At 42.6% G+C, this 18,845-nt stretch overlaps 1 protein-coding gene across 1 annotated transcript in view; it reads left to right on the forward strand.

The window, feature by feature from the left end:
* The first annotated feature begins 572 nt into the window (after positions 1-572).
* Positions 573-18,845, forward strand: part of LOC122801244 (rootletin-like) — a 2,937,720-nt gene continuing 2,919,447 nt past the window's right edge. Inside the window, exon 1 of the mRNA XM_044070796.1 lies at positions 573-623. Within this exon, the coding sequence (XP_043926731.1) occupies positions 573-623 (51 nt within the window). The remainder of the gene's footprint in view (positions 624-18,845) is intronic.

An 18,845-nucleotide genomic window follows, 5' to 3' on the forward strand; every position in this document is an offset into this window, starting at 1 on the left:
TCAACAGTCATGCAGCTATTTTCCATTGGCATGGGTGCTGAGAAGTTAGCCACCTCAGTTTTTAGGAGCCCAAAGTCGGCTTTAGAGCAGTTTTTCAGGGTGGTCACCTTAGCGGGGGGGGGGCTGTAGGTGAGATGGATATTTCCATGGTGATCAGTTTGTGGTCAGATTTAACCAGGGAGGAACTGACTATAGGTGTGGAGCAACGATCTCCCGTGTTGGTGGTAACCAGGTTGAGGATGTTGCTTCCTCTAGTGGGGGTCAAAATGAGCTGGTCCAGGGCATTGGAACTGATAAATTCCAGAAAGTGTTGGGCCTGTACACTGGTACTTGAATAGTTTTCCCAGCTGATAGAAGGGTAGTTGAAGTCACCCAGTATGAGAGTATTGGGTTGGCCCTTGATAGATTCCAGGGTGCTTAGGAAGTTAGCATGTGAGTCTAGGGACATGTTTGAGGTTCTGTAGCAGGCTATGACTTGTATCCCCATCTTACCTAGTGTTACTTGTACTCGAAATATCTCAGATGCATTATGGTGGACTACCAGTCTAGAGGTATGCATATCCTTTAAGAATATGGAGATATCACCGCATTTGGAGCTTCTGGCCGCATTCTGGGGCCGAAAGGTATGGAATGAGTTGTAGCCTGGGAATGCAAGAGTGCTTTCTGCCTCTTTAAACCAGGTCTCCATTACAGCACAGATGTCGACATTCTCCATTTTGAGGAGTGCTTTGAGCGAGTGCATCTTGAGATTTAGACTTCTAGCATTGAGCAGCATGACCCTCATATTGCATTTGTTTGTAGCTGTTACAGTGGACTTTTGGTCTTTGGAACACTGCCTAAAAAAGGCACTATAGTGGTGGCAAGAGTCTTAGCCAGTACCTGGAATCTCAGGGGTGACAGATGCAGGCCGTCTCTGGCAAAGCATCGAGGTCTGTTGATCATGTTGTCCCAAGCAGACAGATACTGGATCCCTTTAGAATGACACCAGAAACTTAGCCAATTGTTGAAGTCAATAATTTTCTACTTGTACTGTGGTATCATTCATGGTGACGGTAGAATACTGCTCAGGGCTAGGGTCATACCTGCCTGGGCCACATAATCCGAGAGTTCCATCACATCTCTTTTCATGTAGTCCACAGAGGTATGTCTCAGTTCATTCACACCCACATGGAGAGTGACTGAGTCATATTTGTACTTGTTGTGGAGTGACATGAGTGCATGTGTTATGTTGCAGATCTTGGCACCTGAAAGACAACTGACTGTCACCTTCTCCTTATTCAGCCTAGTGAGTGGGACATCAGTGTGCCTCATGATTGAGTCTCCTATGATTAGTACATTGGACAAAGTGTTTTGCCTTAAGGGCTTGGGTTGAGGGGCACATTGTGGTGGTGAGCTATGTGTTCTGGGTTTGGTGTTGTCTTGTAGTGGTCGACTGCATTTCTATCTCGGGGGTCTCTGTTGTTTGGGTACATTTTTATTGAGACCCTCAGCGAAGGTGGGTGGATGGTTTGTGTTTCTATGTGTCAGTTGTGATGGTTGGTGTTTTGGAGGGCTGTGTGTTCTATGTAGTGAGTTGCAGGTGGTGACCTTCTCCTCTTGACCAGCTAGTCCAGTTTTGGTTGGAGCATGCATTGCTTCCATTTTGGTGATATAAGTGCATCTCTCACAGGTATGAGTGTTGGGAGGTAAGAGGAGAGGGTTGACTGTGTACATTAGACAGTTGCCACACTGTCTCAGAATGCCCAAATGCACCAGTCTAGCAGGAGAAAGCACAATAAATTGCCCTACAATCATACCAGGAGGGGTGGTCATAACAAATAAGTACTGGTGCTGTTACTGCATAGGAACAGCTAATGCTGAAAGCACCTAAGTGTGCTACAATAAATGCTACAAAAGCCTGTTAAAGTGCTAGCCAGTTATGCTAATTTAAGTGCAAGAAGTAAAAGAACAAGCATGTTCTGAGGGGAAAATTGAAGAGCAGACTTCCTGGCACCAGTAATATTTTACCTCAGCTGAGTGCCCGCCGCTGCAGAGTGCGCAAACACGGGCTTTTAAACCAGAAAGTTGAAAGGGATGGAAAAAATGCCCAAATGTCAATAAACTACAATTTCTGGACCAGAAACCACTCTTCTTGTTGTAAATAGTCTACCTAGTGCTTACCACTCCCACTGATAAGCTAGAAGGCAACACAGAAAGGTCTGGGGGGGGGGGGGGCTCAGAAATGTACAAAACATTCCTAGTCTGCAGGACACCAAAACTGGATCCACAGAGCTTAAACAACCGCAAACCCATGTAAACATGGGCTTTTAAACTAGAGAGTTGAAAGAGATGGAAAAACTGCCCAAACAGCCAGTAAATTACAATTTCTGGGCCAGAAACCACTCCTCTTGTGGTTGATAGGCTACAAAGTGCTTACCACTCCTACAGATAAGCTAGAGGGCTTGCTCCAACACAGAAAGGTCTAGGGGGCCCAGAAACTTACAAAACAGTCCAGGATACAGCAAGTCTGTATCTGGACTAGACTAGTTACAGGAAAGTGGAAACAAGCTTAGAACTTTTTTTTTTTTTTTTTTTTTTGCAGAAAAGCAGTTAAAACAGTGGCAAAAACACTTTAAATGCAGTGCAAGCTAGCACACTTGAGTGTGTAGCAATATTAAAGCAAATATAGTTTAAATAAATGCAGATAAATTAAAAAACGACAAAAACAAGTGCAGAGAGCAGTAAATTATGAAAAAATAAAAATGGTGGCGCTTACAGTATCTCTTTCTCTTTCCTGTTGCTCTTGTAGTCTGCAGGATGCCAAAGTTGGATCCGTGGAGCTTAAATAAATGCAAACCTGGGCTTTTAAACCAGAAAGTTGAAAGGGATGGAAAAACTGCCCAAACAGCCAATAAACTACAATTTCTTGGCCAGAAACCACTCCTCTTGTGGTAGATAGGTTACCTAGTGCTTACTACTCCCACTGATAAGCTAGAAGGCTTGCCTCCAACACAGAAAGGTCTGGGGGTCTCAGAAACTTACAAAATAGTTCTAGTCTGCAGGATGCCAAAACTGGATCCACAGAGCTTAAACAAGCACAAACCCACATAAACAGGGGCTTTTAAACAAGAAAGTTGAAATAGATGGAAAAACTGCCCAAAAGGCCAATAAACTATAATTTCTTGGCCAGAAACCACTCCTCTTGTGGTAGATAGGTTACCTAGTGCTTACTACTCCCACTGATAAGCTAGAAGGCTTGCCTCCAACACAGAAAGGTATGGGGGGCTCAGAAACTTACATACCAGTCCTGGATACAGCAAATCTGTATCTGGACTAGACTGGTTACATGAAAGGCAGCAAACAAGCCTAGAACTGTCTTTTTTTTTTGCAGAAAAGCAGTTAAAACAGTAGCAAAAACATTTTAAATGTAGTACAAGCTAGCACACGTGAGTGTGTAGCAATACTAAGGCAAATACAGTTTAAATAAATGCCGATAAGTTAAAAATGACAAAAACAAGTGCAGAGAGCAGTACGTTATAAAAAATCAAAATGGAGTCACGAAGTGCAGAATAAGAGCACTTGAACACTTAAAAGCACACAGAACAGCAAATTAAGGTAATAATGTAGAAGACAGTTAAGTAAGAGCAGCTCAAGAAAGTATAAACATTTATTTATTTATTTATTTTGCTTTTAGTGGAGAGGGAGGGAACAGAGCAGATTAAGATATTACAGGGGTTGTCCTTCCTAAGTGCTCTCTCTGTACACAGCAAAAAGCTGCTGGTACCCTCTCTGAAATGTAAACATTGGGTACTACAGGGATCAATGTGGACCATCTCTTTTTTTCTGGAATTTGTTTTGTAGACATCAATGCCAAAATCCCAGAAGTGTGGTTGACCAAGTTTGGTGATGACTACATGCTGGGCAGTGTTGTGCACTCATCCACTGATACTAAACCGTTCTTAGAAGGACTGGAATATGTACATACTTGGTGTACTGAAGCAATCTTAAGCTAAACGCACAGAAAGTGCAGCACGGTAGTGTTAAGAGAAAAAAAGGTGCTGCCACATCATATATTATGAGTGGCACTTCTCTTCAGGTGATATGATCATGAGGGACCTTGGTACTTATGTGGACAACTGCCTCATTCAGTCATCATGTTTCCACTCTAATCAGGAAATCATTCAATTTGGTCCAGTTAATTTCCAAGGTAATATCTTCAAGATCCAAAGAAATCATCTTACCACTGTACTCTTCCCATATCAGACTCATCATCAAATATATTGTCCCTGGTATATACAAATCCAAGCATATCTCTCAACTGGAAAGACCCCCAATAATTTGTACATATCCACTTGTATTATTTTTTGTGAACTACTTGCAATTAATTATAGTTACTTAGGTTCATAGGTAGGTACTAGGTTATCTGCCCAAAGGCATTTATAAGCCTAGCCAGAATATGTTGGCTTTCGCCGCCCCATTAGATTAGTTCCCTGTGCCTCTGTCCAGTAGAGCCACTGAAGTGATCCCCGAGGTAAACTTTCTGTTTCCCATCCACTCGTCAAGATTTCTTTTGAAGAGTGTTAGTGAGGAGCTCTGCCTAATGTAGATTAGGATCTTGTTCCAAAGCATGGGAAGTCTCTGGGACAGGAATCTATCCCTCCAGCATGTCCTATTTATTGTTGTGGTGAGGTTTAGATCCCTAGAGCATGTGGCTCGTGGGGATAAGGTTTTCTTTAGGTGGAGCATGTCCATCAATTCTGGGTTGGACATGGCCTTGTATGTCAGGCAGAGATCACCTCTGAGTAGGCAGTATGCAACAGAGTACAGCTGTAATTTCTTCAGTTGAGCTGCATAGGGCATCTGTTTGAGGCCAGTGATCCTCTTGGTGAGGTACTTCTGTGGTCTTTCTAGCTATTGCAGGTGTCTTGTAAGATACATCCCAAATGGGGCGTTGTACTCTATGATGGGTCTGATGAGTGATGAGTAGAGGGGCACAATGACCTATTTTGATCTGGATGCGAACCCCTTTGTGATTAGGTGGGCCACGTAGAAGGATTTTCTAACCACTTTGGCAATGTGATTATCAAAGGTGAGATTACTATCTACTTGAGTCCCCAGATCCCTTATTACGTCTTCCGTATTTAGGGGACTACCACCTATGTGGTAGTTTGTGGGTACTTCGTTTTTTCCAAAGGGGATGACTATGCACTTTTTGGCATTTAGCTTGAGGCCATGATTTTGACACCAGGTATCCGTCTCAATGAGACCCTTTTGGAGGATGTCTGTGTCAGCCAGAGAGTCAATTATAGCCCCTAGTTTGCAGTCATCTGCGAACCTGGTCAGCCATAGTCCTCCTGTGCTTGCCTGTACCTCTGAGAAGTATATGCCAAACAGGAGGGGTCCTAGGACTGAGCCCTGGGGAATTCCACTTGTAACCGATTTAGAGTCGGACCTAGCTCCTGCAACTCTCACCATGTGGGCTCTGTCCATGAGCCAGTTGGCAACCTATCCTGTGACATAGGGGTTTATGTTCAGGCTGGTGAGCTTGTCTATAATACCAGAATGGGGAATGGTGTTGAAGGCCTTTGCGAGGTCTAGGTAGGCTGTGTGTACCACCTTTCCCTCATCTATAGTCTTGGTAACTGTCTCAAAGAAGTCCACCAGGGTTAGGAGGCATGATCTGCCCTTAACAAAGCCGAACTGCTTAGGGTCCAGTGTTTGGAGGTTCCCAATGTCTCTGTTAATGAGTTCCTTGATGATGCACTCCATAGCCTTGCAGACCAAGCTAGTCAGGCTTATAGGGCGATAGTTCCCGGGGTCTGTTGTGACTCCAACTTTGTGGAGTGGAATAACCACTGCTGTGCGCCACTCTATGGGTACATAGCCTGTGGACAGGCTGTTTGAACAGTGTGTTTAGGTGAGGGGTTAGTTCGTCTTTGAGCTCATGTAGGACACAGCCTGGGACACGGTCTGGTCCCATTGATGCTGTGTTTTTGGCTTTGGAGAGGGCTGTTTTAACCTGAGTGTCTGTGATTTCAGGGACTCTACATTCTTCTAGTATGGTTATGGGCCCTCTTGGGGGTGAGAGGGGGGTGAAGTTTGCACTGAACCTGTTGCCAGGATGTTGGGGATATTGGTTGGTTCAGTGTATTTTGTGCCATTCTGCACTATCTCCGAGCAAATCTGAGCATTGCCACTTAGATTCTTGACATAGCTAAAGAATGCCTTGTGGTTATCTTTGGAGTCCTTGGCAATTTTTCTTTCAAAGCTCAGCTTGGATGATTTTATAAGGAATCATAGTTTCATGCTGATACTGATCAGGGATGTCTTCCCTTCTTGGGATTTTATTCTTTTCTGTACTAGTTTCCTCCTTCTGTTGTATAGCTTGTTTATGGCAGGAGTCCACCAGACTGGTTTCCTTTACTTGGAGGAGTGAGACTTGGTTTTGCTTGGGATGGCATGATCCATGCATTCTTGTAGGTGCCCGTAGAATTTATTACTAAAGAATTTTGCAGCTTGGACAGCGTTATCCTTCAGCATGGGGGCTTTGAAACTTTCCATCTCGGTCTTAAGTAATGTGAAGTTTGCTTTTGAAAAGTTTTTCATGGTGGTTTTCTTGTCCGGGGGTGGGGGCGGAATGTGGATATCCAAAGTGATTTGTTTATGATCAGATCTAACCAGCGAGGGGTTGACCTACACCGGTCGCCTATGTTGGTGATGACCAGGTCCAATATGTTCTCACCTCTGGTGGGAGTGTTGACCAGTTGAACCAGGGCATTTGAGTTTATAGATTCTAGGAAATGTTGGGCAAGGGAGTTAGTACTTGAGTAGTTCTCCATGTTAATGTTTGGATAATTGAAATCGCCCAATATTAGGGTGTTTGGTAGGACCTTTATGTTTCCCAGTGTTTCCAGGAATGTGGAATGGGGGTCCTGGGACATGGTGGGTGATCTGTAGCAAGCTATAATTTGAATTGCAGTTTTTCCCATTGTTAGTTGCACGTGGATGATCTCTGAAGCATCGTGCTATGCCACTAACCTGGAGGTGTGGGTATCCTTGATGAATATGGATACGCCCCTGCCTTTTGTATTTCGATTTGGGTTCTGTGGCCGAAATGTATGGTATGAGTTGTAGCCTGGTAGTGCTGGGGGGTTCTCTGGAGCCTTAAACCAGGTTTCTGTTACTGCACATATATCGATTTTCTCCATACTGAGGAGTGCCTCGAGTGCAGGCATTTTGAGGTTCAGACTTCTGGCATTGAGTAGCACTGCCCTCAGTTTTTTTGTTACTTGTGCTATTTACGGTGGTAGGTTTGTCCTTTGAGCCTTGCCTAAAAAAGGCACTATGGGGGTGGCAAGAGCCTTGGCCAGTATTCAAAAGCCTAAGGGTGACAGGTGCAAGCCATCTCTAGCAAAGCAGCTTGGCTTGTCGAGCATGTCATCCCAGGTAGACAGACACTGGGTCCCCTTTAAATGACACCAGAAACTTAGCTAATTGTTGAAATTGAGAATTTTTTCTTTATACTGTGGTATCATTCTTGGTAAGGGCAGGATGCTACTCAGGGTCAGGGTCATACCGGCCTGGGCTACGTGATCAGAGAGCTCTTCCATGACTCTTTTCATGTAGTCCAAAGAGGTACGGCTCAAGTCATTCACACCAACGTGGACAATGACAGAGTCATATTTGTACTTGTTCTGTAGTGACCTGAGTGCTTGTGTTATGTGGCGGATCCTGGCGCCTGACAGGCAGCTAACAGTAACCTTCTCCTTATTCAGCCTAGTGAGTGAGACGTCAGTGTGCCTGACTATAGAGTCACCTATTACTAGTATGTCGGGTATGTTATTTTGCCTTAAGGGCTGTCATTGCATGGCACACTGATTTTGTGAAGTATGTGTTTCATGGTTTGTGTTGGGGGGGTGGAGGTTGCTTGGATGTTTGCTTTGGAGGTCTCCATTGGTTTTGCAGAATTTTATTTAGAGCCTCCGAGTATGTTTTCATGTATTTATGAGTGGTTTTTTCCAGTGCTGCTTTAATGGGTTTATGTGAGACGGTGGTGTGAAGCAAGTATTTCCCTTCTCCTCTTGACTGTCTGATCCAATCTTGGGTTGAGAAAGCTTAGCCTTCAATTTGGCTGTATAATTGCATCTCTCGCATGTATTAGTGTTTGGTGGTAGGAGGAGGGGGTTGTCTGTGTACATGAGGCAGTTGTAACATTGCCTCAAAATGCCCAGATTCACCAGTTGGACTGGAGAGTACACATGAAACTGCCCTTTGGACATGCCTGGATAGGTACAGTGAACTGTTTTACTAGATGGCTGGTAAGGTCGAATAGAGAGCCTTGTCCTTCTGTGCAGTACAGGAGGGTCTAGTGCTAGGGTTTATAAGTGCTTGCTATAAGTTTTGAGTAAGTGCCAGGCTGAGAAATGAGTGGCTTGAGTGCTTAAGTTGAAAGTTTGTCTAGTTCCACGGGAAAAATTGAAGATGAGACTTTGTGGAGCCAGCAATAGTTTTACCCTAGCTAACCAGCACTGCCCAGTGCACAAAACCAGGCAAATACGGTATTTATAGCAGGGAAATGAAAGAGATAGAAGTTAGCCCAAAATGGCCAATAAACTACTAATTTCTGAGCTGAAACTACTCCTCCAGGGACAGACAGGCTGCTCAAAGCTCCCCTCTCTCAGGTGAACCGAGAACTTCCTTCTAAGTAAGGTATGGGCAAACACAGAGATTTGTAACACAGCCCTGAATTCAGCACTAACCTGAAAACTGGACTATACTAGCTTAGAAAGGTGGGAGACAAGTATATATATATATATATATATATATATATACATTTTTTTTTTCTTTTTTTTTTTTTTTTTTTTTAGAAAATAAAGCAGATACACTCAAAAAACACTTTAAATGTACAGAAAAGGATATTTATATATCGCAGATCAGAGTTGTAGTCAATGCCACTAGTAATAAAGTAGGAAGAAACACAAATACAGTTAAAACAGATGAATAAAGTACAATTTATATATACATATATATATATATATATATATATATATATATATATATATATATATACGAAACAATAGAAAATGAACAAACTGATTTAAACAAGTTACCCAATTAACCAGAAAAAAGCTCAAAACTGAGCCCTGTTCCAGCAGTCTTCAATCAGACAAGTTCTAACTGCACACCCCTGCTTACTAGGGTGCAGGGGAACCTTCTCCAGAAAAGATGGTCTGGATCAGTGCTCAAGTTATACAAACAAAGCTAGATTCAGTAGGCCTGAATCTGGTCTATGCTACAGCAACAAGCCACACCAATTTCAGAAAGAAACAGTTCAAATAAGCAGGCACAATAAGCCTGTGACCAGATATTCCCAGCTCAGAAGGGCAGAATCCAGCCTCTCCTTCCACAAGAGTGCAGACCACAACCCTCTTAATGTAGAATAACTGGCCTGTAGTTGTAACCCAAGTGCTTAAGCCAGAACTAATACACTTTTAGAATAGCAGACACTGGGCTTTCAATCAGCAGTTCCCAGCTTAGAAGGATGTAAGCTACCTGTCCTGCCACAACAGTGCAGACCACAAACCTTCTTAATGTAAAACAGCCTGTATGAAGCCCAAGTGCTTAAACCAAAAGACTTAGAATAACAGTTACAGTTTAATCAGGCTACTACCAAGCAGTAATAAATGCAGCAGACTAAATAAAATTGAGTACTTTTAAGAAAAGCAAAATAAAGTAGGAGGAAAGACAAATACAGTAAAAGCTAATGAAAATGTATTTATTTTTTTTTGGGGCCTTCTCAAATTTATTCTCTGTATTAAGTAGAGTGAACACTAGACTCAGATTATGATCTCACTGTACTTGGCTAAGTGAGCAAATGCGATGGACCCAGGAGGAGTGTTCAAATACAGACTTACAGGAGGGGTGGAAAATTCCAGAGCCACCAACACTAACACCAACACAAGAACAGGAAGGGAGGGTGGGAAACTAACTGCAGAGAGACACAGAGGATACTGTTCAGAAACACACAATTATGAAACAGAAAAAATGAAAATACAGTACTTTTAAAACTGCAGGTTTGTACATAACAGAATGTTAAATGCACTACTGCAAGTTTCACTTAGCTTCAGCTTCTAATGCAGATGTTTGCAGCCAAGCAAGTCTCTCAGGAGTTGAGCATAAAATGATTTCTCAAACTTTGTGGCTAGCACTTAAAGTACAGAGAAATCCCTCTAGGCTATTAAATGTCAGATAACAAAGAAGTGATAACACTACCCCCTCTATAGCAAACAGACATGTAAAGTACTTAAATGTACTTTACATGTCAAGTTTTCAGTAGCTTCTAATATATCGAGTTCCATCCCATTCATGAAGTTGTATCAGTAACATCGAACTACAGATATTATATAGATCTAAGTGATTTTCTTCTGCACTTTTTTACATGATTCTTATATTTTAAGTCCTGAAGGTGAATAGTTTCTATATTTTGTGTGGATCTGCTTTATTGACATGAATGCCAAGTACTTGAGTCTCACCATCTCACTGCTGATTGTATACTTGCTATCAGCAGCGAGTGTTAAAAAAGTGCCATCTGGTATATAAAAGGAACAGAACATTTTAGGTTCACCAACTCACTGCTTGTTGTATACTCACTATCAGCAACGAGTGTTAAAAAAGTGGTATCTAGTGCATAAAAGGAACAAAACATTTCAGGATGTGCTGTATCCTAGGATATCACCAGTTTTTGGGTGTCTAAGACGTAACTGTCATGTATTACCTTAAATTACAAAATAAACAGTAAGAATCTTAATTTCGAATTGGCCCTTGACTGTGATGATGTTTCCTGATAGTGCCACATCTGAATATATATATATAACTCTTCTTTTCTAGACCTAACACCACTCTTACGTATTCAACTGCGGTACCACCTTTAACATTCTTGTAGGAAAAGCGCAGTCCGGGTCTGAACTGTCTGCAAACAGCTACAGTTAACTTTGAGTATGTGTCTACCTGTTTGAGCCAATATTCATTTTCCCCTGGAGAGCACTCTGCTTTGGCTTGTAAGCAGCCCCCCCCACCACACATACACACACACACACACACACACACACACACACACACACACACACACACACACACACACACACACACACATCTTCCACTTTCTCTTATTCCCTTCTGTTAGCAAATAGTATCCATAACTGATCAATACTGTGTGTTTGTTAATTTAAACTATGACCACAGTAGCCTACTGATACAAGGTTATCCTGTTTTTCCACCTGAGAAATTAAGAAATTACTTACAGTTTCAGAGCAGTCCTTGGTCAATTGTGATTGTTTCTTAACACATGTCTTTGCTTTGTGATTGTTTCCAGCCCCCTCATACGAGCAACTAACAGGGTCTCTACCCGCTTCGCTCCCCACCCTGCCCCCTATTCCCTCCCACCTTCATTGCACTCAAACCCCTCCCATCTTTCCAATAGCCAACCACAGCGCTAACCCAACACTACCTCCTCCATCTTCCCTTTACTATCACACCTCCTCAACTAACATGTACAAGCATACATTTCCTATGCTCACTGCATGCACTCTCCTTGCATATCTTACATCCTACCAAAGCTCCATCATCCCACCACTCATGTCTCACCCACACTCAGCTCCCCTCCCACCAGCTCAAGAACCATCCCTATGCACCCCCACATATTCTACCAACTATATTACTCAAACATAAAGCATCCCTACAACTTAACATAGTAACCCTCCCACCATACCTATTACCCACAGAGCACAATCATAAAGTTTCCCTTATAAACAAACAGATTCAAAAACTGAGAAAACCAATAATCTCATGCATATCAAAACTAGCCCTAAGTGGAGACATCCACCCCAACCCTGGCCCTACCATCTCCAACCCCAGTCCTCATAATCAGACTAGAAACCACAACTTCTCCCATATTACAGCCAATAGAAACCAAAGTGACTTCCTTCTACTAAGCCCAAATATTAGAAGTATATCCAACAAAGTCCATGAACTCCATGCCACCATAGACTTGTACTCCCCAGATATAGTCATCCTGACAGAAACCTGGCTAAAACCTCACATTACCAGTGAGCAAACGCTCCCTACAGGTTACAGCATACTAAGAGTAGACCGGCTAAACAAAAAAGGAGGTGGTGTAGCTATAATATTTAAACAGCATCTAAACATCCAGATCTTAAAATTATCAGCTCCACAAATAGGCAATGAAGAAATAATATATACCAACCTCAAAATTAACCAAAACAAAACCATCAACATAATTGGATGCTACTTCCCACCTGGCCAAAACATCCCTCCACTAGAAAATCTCCTTAGCTGGTCTATCCACCATCTCCCCCAAGAAACTATCATCTTAGGTGATTTCAATATTGACTGGCAATCCTGTTCTGGCAACAATCCAACCCATCATGTACACCTTCATGGTTTCACCCAACTAGTCCAGTCACCAACCAGGATAAATAAAAACTCCAGCAAGCACACTACCCTGGATTGGATACTAGTCAGTAAGAGCCCCCAGTCATATATAACAGGCTGCTTATCAAATAGCCTCAGTGATCACTCCCCAACATTCCTACTCAAAAAATACCTATACCAAGCTAAACCTGTCATCTACCGTCAAATACATAAAAAAAAAAACGAAACTTTAACCCACTCACATTCATCTCATCCCTCAAAGAATGTTACTGGCATCCTCTAAAGTACCTCAGTCTAGATGACGCAGTTGAATTTTTTAATACTACCTTCCTGAACATCCTTAATTACCATGCCCCCATAAGATTTTCCAGAACCAAAGCACAACCCTCCCCATGGCTACAGAAAACCACTAAGTCAGAAATGAAAAACGGGGATAAAGCCTGGAAGCACTGGAGCAAAACCAAAACCCCCTCAGCTAGACAGAAATTCCTAGAACTACGCAACAGAGTCAAAAAGCTAATAAAACAGGACAAATTCCAATACTACCAGTCTGCCCTAGACTCCTCACAACACAGCCCCAAACAATTCTGGTCCTCCATAAACTCCATCCTCCACCCAGGTAAAGTCAGTAGCCCTCCTCCTAACATCCCTCACTCCTCAGAAAATATTGCTACCTCATTCAACACACACTTCACTCAAACCATACTATCACTAGCTAAACAACACAACCCCTCCTCCAACCCACACCTTCAACTAGTAATCTCCCACTGCCTTCTCTTTTTCTCCTGTACCTACCTCCAACATAAAAAAACTCTTAACTAAACTTAAACCCACCAAATTAGCAGCAGACAACCTCCCAAGTGAATACCTACAAATCGCAGCTGATGCTCTGGCCTACCCAGTATCCATCTTGATTAACCGATCTCTGTCAGAAAGTTACGTTCCCACATTGTGGAAAGTATCACATATAATTCCCCTCCACAAAGGCGGACCCTCCACAGAACTAACCAATTACCGCCCCATAGCTATTCTCTCTCCACTCTCCAAAATACTAGAGAGATGCATACACTCTCAGGTCTCAGACTACCTACTTACTAACAACCTCCTTTCCAGTACTCAGCATGGTTTCCGACCAAACCATAGCATCACTACTGCCTTACTCTCCTTTACTAACACTATCCTTCAGCATAAAAACAATGGCTATCTCTCCTCTGCTACTTTCCTAGACCTATCTAAAGCATTTGACATGGTCCCACACAAACAACTTATCTCTGTCCTCGATAACCTATCCTTCTCACAATCAGTCACCAACTGGTTTCAGAGTTACCTGTCTGACCGCCAACAATCCGTTGTATGGCAGAATGACATATCTCCCCAACTACCTGTCTCCATAGGGGTTCCCCAAGGATCCATCCTTGGACCCCTACTCTTCTCTGTTTACACCAATAATCTAGCCTGTGCCACCAAACATGGCACACTCATACAATACACAGATGACTCGACCATCATCTGCTCAGCCCAGTCCCTACCCAAACTGCAAAAAGTCACACAGGAAGCCTTTTCCTCTGTTGAAACATGGTTATCCGATACCCAATTAATACTCAACCCAAGCAAAACTAAACTACTCATCTTCCAACCCACCAAACATACTCAAAACAACTCTCACTTTAACATCACAGCAAAAGACAACACCACTGTATACCCAACTGAACACACCAAATTGCTAGGAGTGGAAATAGACAATAAACTAAAATTTGACATTCACATATCCATGACCATAAAAAAGTCCACAAAAAACTAGGAGCGTTATACAGAAATAAGCAATTTCTCACCAAAGCAGCAAAGATTTTAATAGCAAATTCCCACCTTATCTCCACCCTACTTTATGCCTCTCCAATATATACCAACCTAAGGCAATGTGATCTAAACAAGCTAGAGACCTGCTACAACAAAATTGCCAAATTCGCCACAGGGGCATCCTACCGTAGTCACCACTGTCTCTCATTTGCTGAACTGGGCTGGCTTGAACTCCCTCACCTCCTTCAGTGGTATCAACTCTCACTCGCCCACAAACTAGTAAACCATCCACTAAATGTCCCATCCCTCCAGAATCTACTCCAACCCTTTCGCACCACCAGACCACTAAGATCCAGCAACAAAAATCACTTGCAGATCACTAAAGCCAATAACTCTGCTGGTGAAGCACTATTCTCTTGCGCCATAGCCAAATTATGGAACTCACTCCCACCCACAATTACCTCCGTACCATCATGCACCCACTTCAAAACTTTACTAAAAGCGCACCTAAAAACATGCTGGCTATGCCCTTACAACTCCCACTCTAATATCACCCACCCCATCCAACCACTACCTTTCTCTCCAATCCACTAACTACCTTGATTATAGCAAGCTCAGATGCTCATAAGCCTAGTACTTATTATACAGCAGGAACATTGTAACATTTGTTAATGTCTGTTATGTACTTCACAGATAAAGATTCTAGTTGTCTACTGATGTACTATGTTCTTCATCTGTAAATATGTTGTAAGTAATTGCTATGTTAAATTGTTAATCGCTATGTAATCCAATGTAACTACTGTCTGTTTATTTTACTGTGGAGCTTTTCTCCCCGGGCCTCCGCTGAAAATGGACCTAAGTCCAGTCGGACACTTCTGGTCAACAAACTTAAATAAATAAATAAATAAATATATTTTACACTGACTGCTGAATTTTTAATAGGAATAGCACACTGCAAGGTCTGCTTTGTCATAGAATATCATTATACCAGTGGTGTGTCAGTTACTCAGATTCATCTTGTGTTTCACAATGCATGTCACAGAATCACAGTATCCTCTGATAAAGCGATTCAGAAACTTTGCTTATGCAAACATGTATTGGCAAAATAAGGGAAATGAATTAGCACAATGTGGGCCAGAGCCTCTTAACAATATAATAGGAACCACTTAGTGAGATGATGTTGAACTCGTTAAGGAACACTGATGAAAATCCCAGAAACACTTTGATGAAAACCCCATGGGTCACATAAGGACCAGTATTGCACAATGGCAATCACATGACCTTCACAGTCAAGTAGAGTGCATATTACATGCACATGACAATGTGAGTTTACACACATGAATTGGCACTATGAGAGCAGCTAAGAGCCATAGTAAGGGCTTCACTGCTGAGTCCGTACCTATTTATTGTTATAAATGAGAAGGAAATGGACATATAGGACATTTAGAAAGGGGGAAGAGAAAGCAAAGGAGCACACAGAAAGGCAAGGGGAATGGAAGAGTGGGATGAAAGTGGGGAAGCAGAGGTATTTTTTCATGGAGCAGATGACCATTTTCTTTTTCCTAAGAAGGGTGGAGGAGGAAGGTAGTAAGGAGAAGACCTGGCCAGGATAGAGGGTAGAATTGTAGCAAGAACAGACAAACAAGCACAAAACAAGGACAAACAGAGGAAATGTTGACACAAAAGGGGGCACACAAAGAGAAACACAGTCGGGGGGAACATTTGTTTATGGGGAACAGTGGACTATAAATCAGGGAGGAAAGTGAAAAGATATGAAGAGAAACACTATGATAGGGGATAAGGTAGTATGGCAACTGATGTTTGTGCTGCTCAATGCTGCACTCAGCCACAGCACAGTTACTACTATGACTGCCGTCTCTGCTGGGTCCAGCTACTGGTGTCCCAATGGGCAGGGCCAGACATTAGTGTAACTCTGCCAGTTGGACAAGGAGGTCCTGCAGGTGGCCAGGCTGCCAGTCTAATAACCCCATCACCATGTCGACCAACTACTGTTGGGTTACATACCATGACCTACTGGGGGTTTCCCCAGATGGAGAACCTATGCCTCTCACTGTTGATAGATCACTGGAGACCACCATGAAACCTTCCAGGTTGCCTTTTTCTGGATGGCCTACATCACCCTTCAAAGAGGTAGGCCTGGTGGCATCTGGAAGCCCAGCAGCAAACTGCAGGGCTGGCTGACAGTCAGATGCCCACTGTTGTACCACAACCATAGCTGTGTTAGACACTGCATAAATATAGTAATATAAATGCAAAGAAATAAAACAAAAACAATAGATAATTATAAAAGAAGGACAGTGATAAAGATAGAAAGACACAAGAGGGAAAAACATTAATACTGTGTAACACTGGTAGGCATAAAAGTAGCTGGAAGGGTAAAATGTTATTAGGCATGTAGTGCCACTATAAACAGTATACCTATCAAAACAGAGGGTTATTACTGCAGGCAGTGTGCCACACAGAGTAGGGTGATGTGGTCTAGGCAGTCCCCCTATGTGTATATGAGGAGAATAGTGTGTGGCACGTGGTTCAACAAGTGACTGCAAGAGCCATGGAAGGTGGTCTGAGATGTCACCTGTGCGCAGTTGTATGGCCAAGGGATATGCAAGGAGGTGGCAGATATGACCTATTATATGGAGAATGCAGGGCAGCATGTGGACTGTGCCATTGGGACACAGCCACAGATGCTAAAATAGTGACCTAAATAGGGGCCTCATAGAATGTTTAATTGTCATATAGTACAACATATGCCAGCTACCAGTGCATGACAGACTGTGCTACTATATGACATACCCTAGGCATGCTAGGTAGAACTGGTTCTGGCAGGGAGCAGGGCAGGGTTGTGCAGGCAGACTGGTACATGCTGTATGTATGGCAGGGTTGTGGTAATGGACATAACAGTGTCTGGGGCAAATCCACAGGTGTGATATAGAGTATGACAGAAAGTTTGCTGAAGGGAGAACCAGAGGCAGGCCTGTGATCAGTACCCTGAGAGAATTGGCACTTCACAAACATAAGGTGGGATGTACTGTGTATGTGTGTCAGGAGGCTTGTAATAGTGATAGAAGAGATTTCCGTTACTATTATGACTGTAACAATACACCGTTCTGAAGGTATCAATAACATATGCAGCTGTATTATTATCAGTATATATGTACCCCTTCATCTAGAAAGTTTTTTCATATGTCTCCAAAACATCAAACAGTTATCATCAAGTGCATCTGTAGCTGAGACACAGAACAAAAGAGAAAAAAAGGGAACATTTTCATGAGTCAAATGTCATGTATTTAGCTGGGAAGTTAAAACTTAATTGCAGTACAATGCACCTGCTATGAATACTTATTGCAGAACTCTGGGAGCACTTTCCCTAACCTATTCTTTTTATTGATGAAGAAGGTCAAGTGACACCTTTTCAGGTCACTGTAGTAATACATGCACTGTTCACCAGTGCAGATGCTGCCCATGGCATCACATAGTGCTCAAGCAAGACAGTGTCAGACATCAGCCTTATACTGAGGACCCTCATAAGAGTTCCCCAGCAGATGGTCCCCTTGGTCTATAAAGAAACATTTTAGATTCCTTCATGCATCACCTAGGAGCCCTGCCACAAAAAGCACTCCCAGAAGTCATGGTGCCCTCACAGGTCATACTCTTGAGGGAAATGATAGTACATTTGCATCAGTGCATGTTGCTGATGTCATGTGGCATGCATTAACAGGCCACAAAGGCAGTACAATAAATCACAATACCACCACATGAGGCATAAAGGAACAGCATGCCAGGATGCTATTTATGGTGTGGGTGACATGATGTACTTAGCCCATCCAGACCACAATTTGCACCCTAATGGCTGTATAGCATGTCTAGGAGCCACAGCAAAGCTTAACACACTAATGTCCACACAGGGGTCAGTGAATTGCCAGAGATATATGCAGTGTATTTTGTGGTATGTTATGCATGTGCATGGGTAGATACAAGCCTCATTTTGTAATCTTTTACACATTACGTAAAATGTGCAAATCAAACCTTATGAATGGCTCAGTAACATAATTGCCATGCTCTGAACCTTAAAAATTGATGATGAATACAGCCATTCCCACAGTAATGCTCATCATGCTATGGAATTTCACTGTTGCAAAAGAAACATAATTGGAGACTGAAGAGTGCATTTCCATAAGATGCGGAGATGTACAGCTGCTATAGTAAGTGTCTAGGGAAAGTAACACATGGGGAGAACATGTTGGTAACATTACTGCTGTTTTTTTAATTCACACTGGCCACTTTAGTACTGATCATTGTAGTGCATTGGCTACATGATGACCTCAGAGATGGCTTTGTCTATTGAGATAGGATTTTTGAAGGGTGCCAAAGGGATTCTATATCCTTCAAGGGCCTGTGTACTGTCACATGTCAGGAACAATGCTATTCATATGATCATTCTTCTTCTGTCTCCAGTGAGAAACCCACTGTGGGATAGTGAGGGCATAGTCTGTGTCCCAAAGTACCATGGCTGACACGTCTAGAACTTGTATTAAGGAGGATGCACATGCATATGGGATATACATGCTGGACATTGCCATTGCATGGCATGGCTCAAT

This window comes from Protopterus annectens, chromosome 4.part1, assembly GCF_019279795.1.
Source record: "Protopterus annectens isolate FY-2018-M chromosome 4.part1, PAN1.0, whole genome shotgun sequence".
Lineage (NCBI taxonomy): Eukaryota > Metazoa > Chordata > Ceratodontiformes > Protopteridae > Protopterus > Protopterus annectens.